Source organism: Myotis davidii, unplaced genomic scaffold, assembly GCF_000327345.1.
Source record: "Myotis davidii unplaced genomic scaffold, ASM32734v1 scaffold1031, whole genome shotgun sequence".
NCBI classification, from domain to species: domain Eukaryota; kingdom Metazoa; phylum Chordata; class Mammalia; order Chiroptera; family Vespertilionidae; genus Myotis; species Myotis davidii.
In genome coordinates this window covers 890,496-899,762 of record NW_006283442.1, presented here as the reverse complement: position 1 = coordinate 899,762, position 9,267 = coordinate 890,496, and the positions used below count along the sequence as shown (strand labels likewise).

General features: G+C 47.5%; 1 protein-coding gene across 1 annotated transcript in view; it reads right to left on the bottom strand.

The window, feature by feature from the left end:
* CACNA1C (calcium voltage-gated channel subunit alpha1 C) overlaps positions 1–9,267 on the bottom strand; it is a 236,876-nt gene that overhangs the window by 116,793 nt on the left and 110,816 nt on the right. Inside the window, exons 10-11 of the mRNA XM_015564299.1 lie at positions 8,012–8,172; positions 6,390–6,615 (exon numbers count right to left, since the gene is read on the bottom strand). Coding sequence (XP_015419785.1) covers positions 6,390–6,615; positions 8,012–8,172 — 387 coding nt within the window. The remainder of the gene's footprint in view (positions 1–6,389; positions 6,616–8,011; positions 8,173–9,267) is intronic.

Here is a 9,267-nt window from a genome sequence, read left to right as displayed (position 1 = left end):
CGGGCGGATGGCTGCCAGTACAGTGGTGGTGGTGGGAGCCTCTCCTGCCTCCTTAGCAGCACTAAGGATGTCTGACTGCAGCTTAGGTCTGCTCCCCGCTGGCACGTGGACATCCCCTGAGGGCTCCCAGGCTGCCAGAGGGATGTCTGACTGCTAGTTTAGGCCCAATCCCCCACGGAGAGGGCCTAAGCCAGCAGGTGGGAATCCCCCAAAGGGTCCCAGACTGTGAGAGGGCACAGGCCGGGCTGAGGGGCCCCCTGCCACCCCCACCCCGAGTGCACAAATTTTTGTGCATCGGGCCTCTAGTAATTAATAATACTGGATTGCTCATTTGAAAGTTGCCAAGAGAGTTAAATCTTAAATATCCTCTTATCACAAAAGACATTTTTGGTAATTATGTGTGGTGACAGATGTCAACTAGACTTACTGCAGTGATCATTTCACAATATAGCAGTCCCCCATTCACGGGAGGATACATTCCAAGACCCCGGTGGATGCCTGAAACCAGAGATGGCACTGAGCCCTGTATATGCTGCTTTTTCTATGCAAAAGTACCCTTTACATCTTCTCTGGGGCATTTCTGAATTGCCAGCATCACTACTCTTGTGCCTGGGGTCATTATTAAGTAAAATCAGGGTTGCTTGAACACAAGCACTGCGATACTGTGACCAGCTGATCTGATAACTAAGACGGTGACTGATCAGTGGCATGGAGTGTGTACAGTGCTGGATTAAGGGATGATTCACGTCCCAGGTGGGACAGAGCGGGATTGCATGAGATTTCATCACTGTCCTCAGAACAGTGTGCAATTTAAAACCTATGAACTGCTTACTTCTGGAATTTTCCATTTAATATTTTCAGACTGTGTTTGACCTCAGGCAACTCAAACAAAGAAACCGTGGATAAGGGGACTACTATATAGACAACATCAGATCATTCTGTGGCCCACCTGGAAGTAATATAATGTCGTATGTCATGATACCTCAATATAAAAACAAACAAAGAAAGAAAAGAGCTATTATGTGCCCATTTGCCCTATAGAAAATTGGGTGGCTATGGTGTTGAGACCCTTGGCACAGGATCTCCAGAGCTCTGAGAACATGGGATTCCCTTTGGGAAGAACTCCATGCAAACCAAAGGCCAAGGGCTTGAGGGCACGAGGCAGCCTTTGTTTAAGAGCCAAACTGCAGCCAGGTTCACTGACGCCACCGCCCTCCTCACGAAAAACACCTGTCTGAACAGACGCCGCGCTTTGAGCCGGTCACACAGGTAAGATGCAGTTGAGACAAGTGGAGATCACGGTAGTTTGTGCTGTTCGCCTTCAAACCCCTGTTGCTTCCCATTCAACCCAGGCAGGGTGGGGGCCGCCCGCACTAGGCTGCCGCCTGCACTTTTGTCCTTCAAACATCATGAGGGTACCCAGCGTGTTGGACAGAAGCCTGTCTGTCCCTAATGTGCACGTGGGGGACACTAAGACTAAGACGAAGAGATTGCTAATGAGGCGCTGTTGCAAAGGACACCCAGGGCTCAGAGGAGAGGTGGAGTTGGGGCCAGATGTGCCTGAGATGATAGCAGGTATAGTGTGGGGGTCTCCTCATCATTAATACCGATGAGCTATGGAGGGGCCGGGCAGCCTCTGGGTAGGGTGGCATAAAATACCATTTAGGCAAAGTGGTGGGCAGCCCTTCCAGCTCCTCAGGCACTCTCGTTAGCGTCAGTCTGGCTCTTGACGGCCATTACAGCCATGGCCTGAGTTCTGGCGATGCACGGGTCTCGGAGGAACATTAGCTGGTGGTGAACTAGAGAGGTTAATGGCATACTCGCCATCAACCGAGGCTTTTATCCTAATTCATTAAAACTATGAAACACACACTCACCCCCCAAAAAAGAAAGAGCTTTAGAGAAAAGCAAGCAGCTGCAGAACCAAGTGTGAATGTCCTGGACCCCGGTAGGAGCCCAGGAGAACTCAGCGCCCTCCCTGCAGAGCACCTTCCTTCCTTCCTTCTTTCCTTCCTCTCTTTCTTTCTTTCTTTCTTTCTTTCTTTCTTTCTTTCTTTCTTTCTTTCTTTCTTTCTTTCTTTCTTTCTCTTTCTTTTCTTTTTTTTTTTTACTGCTCAGGATAAATTTAGTTACGGCCCTGTCTGAGACAGAGGGGAGGTAGGGTAGAGTGTTTGCAAAGCACCCAAAGCTATTGGTACTGTTACTGTGAAGGTCTTTCCTTTAGAGCAAGTGCGATGCTCTGCTCTGTACCTCGATGAAAAGGTCCCAGCCCTGAGCTATTTGAAGAAAAGGGTCACTAGATGAAAGTTCCAGTTCAAACAAGGTGCAGGCCACTTTCTGTCATTGGAGAGAAGGGAGAATTCCACAGGACACAAGCCGGGGACAGACTCAGAGCAGGAGAGGGATAGAGATACATGTACCCTTAAACGGATGGAGGCAACCAATTGATGTTTTTCTCTCACATCAATGTTTCTCTCTATATATCCCTTTCTCTCTAAAATCAATAAAAAGCATATTCTTGGGTAAGGGGAGGGGGGAAAGAAATCAAGGTTTCCAATTACATACAATGGTTCACCTTTTAGGCAAAAAGTGGACAAAGGATAGCAGCAGAAAATTAGGCCAGTGTTTCTCAAAGCGAGGTCACTGGACCACCAGCACCAAACTGTCCACTGGCTGGTCAAAATCTCTAGAGGCGGGTCCTTAATGAGACCTCCAAAAGTTCAACTAAGTATGAGAATCGCAATCACTGGTTCAGAACACACTGTGAAACCAGTAGTGAGACATCACAAAGTATTCTCCGAGAGATTTTAACAGAATCTTGTTTGGTGGCAGGACCATGCACAGATGACCCACCTCAAGGCCCAGTGCCCACCGCAAGCCATGCCGTAGTCATTTTCTTGGTCTCCGGAGTGTACTGGGGACGAGGTTTAGAGGGAGCATGGGATTCCCCTGCATAGTTAGTCTTTTTGTTGTTTTCCAAAAGCCCCCAGAGAGTTTGGAGACTGGAAAACAGGAAGATGATGGCTTCTGCCAAAGCTTCCAATTAGATAATGAAATTATTCTGTTTACAGGGTTTATAGACATCTGAAAATAACACTAATCTTTCTCATGGAGGGACTATGGGAGGCTCTCCAATAAAGACAGAGTTAAAAAATAATTTCTTGGCAATAGTTCCAGATTATAAATAGATAAATCATTGATTAAAAATAGAATGAATTTTAAATCTCTTCAAGATGCTATGACGATATCTAAAAGCAAAATTCTTTTATATAGGAATTAAAACAAAAAACAAAAACAAAACCCCCAAACACATGGACGTTGAGAATTATTTAAGAGGTTCTAGAAACTGCAAATTAAAAATAGCTATCACCAGACCCCAGGAGGAGAAAATAAAATCTGCAATTATCTGACAAGTATCAGTATGCTAAGTCCCTTAAGTTCTGTCTCAGGGACACAGACAACAAGACAGTTTAGCCGTCAACTCTGAGTTTATGGTCATGAGCTGCACAGAACCAGAAGCCAGGCACACAGAGGTGCCTTTTTTTTCGGTTTTGTTAATCTTCACTTGAGGATATTTTTCCCATTGATTTTTAGAAAAAGTGGAAGGGAGGGAGGAAGGGGGGAAAGAGAAAGAGAAAGAGGGAGAGAAGAGAAACATTGATGTGAGAGAGACACTTCAATTGGTTGCCTCCCGCACGGGTTCTGACGGGGGGCAGGGAAAGAACCTGCAACTCAGGTACCTGCCCTTGACTGGGCATTGAACCCATGACCCTCCGGTGCACAGGCCCAGCTTTGCCCCTGAGCAGTTTGTGTGGCCTTGGGAAAGTGACTTAACTCTAAGCCACAGTTTTCTCATCTGCAAAATGGGAATAATGATCATAGTGGTGTATCCTCACCCTCTCTTACAGGTATTTGTGAGGATTAGTGGAGCAAATGCACTTGAACTCAATCACACTGTCTGGCACAGAGCCAGCCTTGATGCACTTTAACAATGATACTATATTTCTGCTACTTTTATTCTAAACCAAGAATTTTCTGAAATGCCAAGATATTCAGGACATTCATATCATAAAGAGCTCTTTTTGGGGTGGGGAGGGGTTTGTTGCTCAGGAGTGTCAAAGTTGTGGATTTCAATTCTGCATAGACTTTGAGTCTATTGTCTGGTACTAAACCTTCCCTTCCTCTTCCCAGGTCCCCCAGCAGGGCTTGTCACAGTATTACATGGTAGAGAAAGAAAAGTAAGACAGTGTGTATGTGTAGGCCGTGTTCTCTGATAGTAACAATTACAATTAGATTAATAATAAATGCTCCGGGTGTGTCTCCTCGGCCTGGCACTCTTCTGCCTGAAGTGAACACTTTAAACCCTTTTCCCATTTGGCCCCCGACAACACCGTAGGAGCAAGGAGTGCGAGGTGCTTGCTGAGAACCTAGGGATGTTTTACGGGCCCCGCTGACTCACTCAGTCACGTTCCGAACACTCTGAGCAGGATCTGCCTAACTCCAGGGCCCTGAATGGGAGATACCCACCCACCCCCTTCCTCTAACACAGTGATGGCGAACCTATGACACGCGTGTCAGAGGTGACACGCGAACTCATTTTTTTGGTTGATTTTTGTTAAATGGCATTTAAATATATAAAATAAATATCAAAAATATGTCTTTGTTTTACTGTGGTTGCAAATATCAAAACATTTCTTTATGTGACACGGTACCAGAGTTAAGTTAGGGTTTTTCAAAATGCTGACACGCTGAGCTCAAAAGGTTCGCCATCACTGCGAGTCTAACACAGTCCCGATGATGGCCTCCGCGCTCCTGCTGTCAGACCCCAAAGCAGTTTCTTCAGGAGAGGGGCTTGCTTCCTTCCAGATGCTTCTGACATGGGCTGACCACAACCCACAGTGAGAAATATATATTATACCACAACTCAGATGTATATCTCAAAGATTTTGATGAAAAATGCATGCGTTCATGTGAGGCCTTCTGATGCTTCCTTGCTCTATTTTGCTCTTTCATGAAAAGCAAGATTGTGGAGAAATTGGAAAATTTATACGCCACTGATGGGAATGTAAAATGGCCTAGTTTCTGGAAAACAGTTTGGTGTTTCCTCAAAACCTTAAACACAGTTTCTAAATGACCTGAATAGTCCACTGCTAAGCACATATCCAAGAGAAATGGAAACACATCCATACCAAAAACTAGAACATCAGTGATTCATAGCTGCATTATTCATAGTAGCCAAAAGGCAGATATAAACCAAATGTCCACCAAGTGAGGAATGAATACACAAATGGGGTACATATCCATACGATGGGGCGTTATTCAGCCAAGAAAGGAATGGAGTGTTATCCATCCTACCCAGTGGGGGAACCTGGAGACCATCATGCCAAGTGAAAGAAGCTAAACACCATGCACGGCCTGCGTCCACCTAGGTCACTGCTCACAGTGGGCAGGTCTAAGGGATAGACAGTCAGTTAGTGTTGCTACTGGGAGGGGGGTGGGGAATGAGGAATGGGTCTGGGGTTTCTTCTAGGGGTGATGAGAATGGTCTAAAACCAGACAGTGCTGATGGCTGCAACGCTCTGAATACATATAAAAATGAATTGTATAAAGGGGTGAATTTATTCGTATGTTAATTACATTTCAAGAAAGCTGTTTAAAATGATGGTTGTGATCCAATAAACTGATTTCATCATTCCAAACGGGTCAAAATGCAGTTGAAAATGATTGTCCTAGAATATCTTTCCCACTCCCGACCCCTGCCCGGCCTGTCCTCTGCATGGGAACCATTGCTGAGCCTGGCAGATGGACAGACGGACAGAGGGGCGAGCATGGGGAAGGAGGGATGAAAGCCCTCTGTGGCACAATATCCACGGCCCTCCTTCAGTTAAGGGACCTCAGAGCCAAGCCTGCACCTGTAGGCCGAGTTTCTGTCTCTCACAGCTGGGGGGTCATGAGAACAGAGGTGTGGGGAGATTTCCCGAGACAGCTGGCTCAGTGGGGTGGGTGTCCCCATTGTTCCGCTCCTGCTTGCCTCAAATTCCAACAGGAAGGCTCAATCTCCAAGAGCCGCCTTGTGACCTTGGGGTGGAAGGCAGGCCTAAGGCTGGCAAAGCTACCAGGAGACGGGGTCCTGCTGCCATCTTGAAGCCACCAGGGCTTCCTTTATGTGGCTGAGAAAATCCCTAATTTGTTTACAGCACTGAGCTGAGTCTCTGGTACTAGCAGTCAAAGGGACTTCTAAGTGATATGCCATGTAAGTGAATCAAAGCTCCCTCCCTGATGGAGCCGCTGGACCCCTCCGGGAACAGCAGCTGCTCTCCCGCCCAGGCCTTTCTGCCTCCCTGCCCTCCGGGCCAACATCTCCCCGAGTCCCGTGAGGAGGGCAATACCTGGTGATTTTAAATATCCTCAGGAGCCGAACACATCTCAGCACAGAGATGCCCAAGGGGGACATGACCTTGGTCTCCACCAGGATGGTCTCCAGGATGCCCCCGCACACAATGAAGCAGTCGAAGCGGTTGAAGAGGGACACGAAGTAGGCCTGCAGGCCCAGGCTATACATCTTCAGCAGCATCTCCGCAGTGAACAGGGCCAGGAGCGCCTTGTTGGCCGTGTCTGGTAGGTTCAGGGTTGGGATGGGATCCAAACAGGTGTGAGAGGAGGGAACAAGGGGAGGAGGAGAAAGAAAACACAGTAATAATCAGCACTGAAAAAAACTAATTCTCACTTCCCAGCCAGGACACCTCTCCCATCCACAGCTACCAAAGCAGAACAAGTAGGGCCAAATCAATGGGCAGAGGTATCCATTTATCAAGTACAGCAATCTCCCTTATCCATAGGAGATGTAGTCTAAGACTCCCATTGGATGCCTGAAACCAGAGATAGTACTGAACCCTATATTCACTGTTTTTCCTGTACATCACACTCAAACAGTGTGAGGCTTCACCATACTACTCAGAACAGTGTGCAATTTTATTTATTTATTTATTTATTTATGTTAATCTATACCTGAGGATATTTTTCCATTGGTTTTTATAGAGAGTGGAAGGGAAGGAGGGGGCAGTGTGGGGGGAGAAAGAGAAACATCATTGTGAGAGAGACACATTGATTGGTTGCCTCCCACACATGCTACACCTGGGGCTGGGGATCCAACCTGCAACCCAGATACCTGCCCCTGACCAGAAATCAGACCTGTGATCCTTCACTGCATGGGGTAATGCTCTAACCACCGAACCACAATTATCTTTGGAATTTTCCAAGTATTACTGCCCATTTTCCAGATAGAAGAAGTGAGGCTCAGAGAGATGAGTACTTCACCCAAACCAATAAGCCAAGAGGTGAAGCTAGGTCATTTGAGAGTGGAGTGCACCCCTGTGTCTGCCTGTGTCTGCCTGATGCTTGGGGCAGTGCTGAGGCACTGGCCAGTGTGGGCCTCTCCAAGGGGTTGCCTCGAGGAAGGGCCCGGGCACTAACTACCCGCCGAGGAGGCTGCCCGTGTTCAGGCCACTGCTGCCCTCCCCCTCTGCTTTTTCGCTCACCTCATCCTCACGTCTGCAGCCCACCTGGACTTATCACCACGTATACCTGGAGGCAACAGGAAAGCTAAAGGATTGAAAACCCATTTTGGGAAGTCGGCAGCCAAGGGTCTGAGAGAGCAAACTAGGTACAGCATGTGTCCATGTCACCTGGGCCCAAGAATGACTATTGGGGCAGGCAGATGGCATGGACCCTGCCAGGTGAGCCAGCTTGTTTATGATGAGGTGTGCATTTTATTGTGGGGCTTTTGAGCTGCCAGGCCCTTGGTGTCCCCAGCATGGCACCTGCCAAGAGCCGCAACCATGGATGCTTTCCCGTCCACCTTCTGCGTGTGACAGCTCACTCCCTGGGACTCAAGCATGTCAAACTCACAGCCCGAGGGCCGCATGCCTTGTTTATTTGGCCCGTGTTAGCCTTTGAGTTTGACATGCTTATGCCAGAGTAAACCAGGATGGCACCAGGGGCTGCCTCTCACCTTGGACTTCTGTGAGCCAGTGCGGCTGGTTGTAATGCTCCGAGGCAATGGTGAGCGTGTTGAGGAACACCAGGAAAATCACAAGCCAGTAGAAGACATTGGACTTGACTGCGGCACGACACTTCCTTCTGCAGAACCGATTCCACCGGCGCCAGTAGCGACTGGAAAGGGGTGGGGGTTGCGGAGAGAAGGGTGGGAGGGAGGTGGCTATGAAATTCAGATTTCCCCACATGATTCTACTGTGTAAGCATGACCAAGAATCACTATGCTAGATGAACCCAAGCAAAACAAGTCACATCTCGTAATTCTATGGTGGTGTGTTTAAAGCACGCCCCTAATTTCATCCTCACAATGCAGAGAAAATATGCAGCTGGATGTGTGGCTCTGATGGGGAGAAATGAAGATGGTTTGGATAATAAAGAAGGCAGGTGAGAAACAGAGCAGAATCGTGGAGTAATGTCCATGAACATCTGTACTCACATCTGTATTCTAGGTTTCCAGGGAGGGAGATGTCTGCTGTTTATGATCCCTTCACACATCTCAGATTACTTCTACCTACTGTCCCTGGATAATCCCTTTACCAAACCCTGGTGCAACAAGATTAGAGAAGTGGGACATACATCTGGGAAGGGTGTGGTTTCCTCAGAACCACAGGGAGAACCTGGTTTTTTGGCTTGCAGAGCAGGGAGGGAAGAGCAGGAAGGGGTCACTGGGTCATGTTCTGATCTGGCCGCTGGGTGCTGGAATGCCCTCTCAGTGAGCACCGCACCTTTGTGGGGGACACTTACCTGCTACCTAAGGAAAAGTCACTACACAGAGAAGAAATGCCTCAGGTCAGAAAATTATAGTTTCCAGATGCACTTACTACCTGGGTAAACGTGAGGATATGAGAGTGAACAGAGGGTAAAGGAAGGGGACCGAGTCCCAGGTGGTTGGTCCTTAGTGAGTTGCGACTTTAGGAGGTGGCCAGACCTCGGTACAGAGTCTTTCTCGCCTGGGCAGGACTCTGATTCTTCCATTATTGTGGTTATTAATATTGTAGAGAAATTTGGTAACAATTTTTTTCATAAGAAATGAATTTTCAGGTCAGAGTCATATCGGATCTTAAATAGCTTACACTGTAGTTTCAAAAAATGTTTTAGATACAGTGCCATTTACAGAAGTCACTGATGCTTGTATTCAGAGTCCAAAGGAATCAAGTTTGCTTTCTTTTACGTGTTAGGAGCCGACTCGAAGTCAGTTTAAGGAGAACTTAG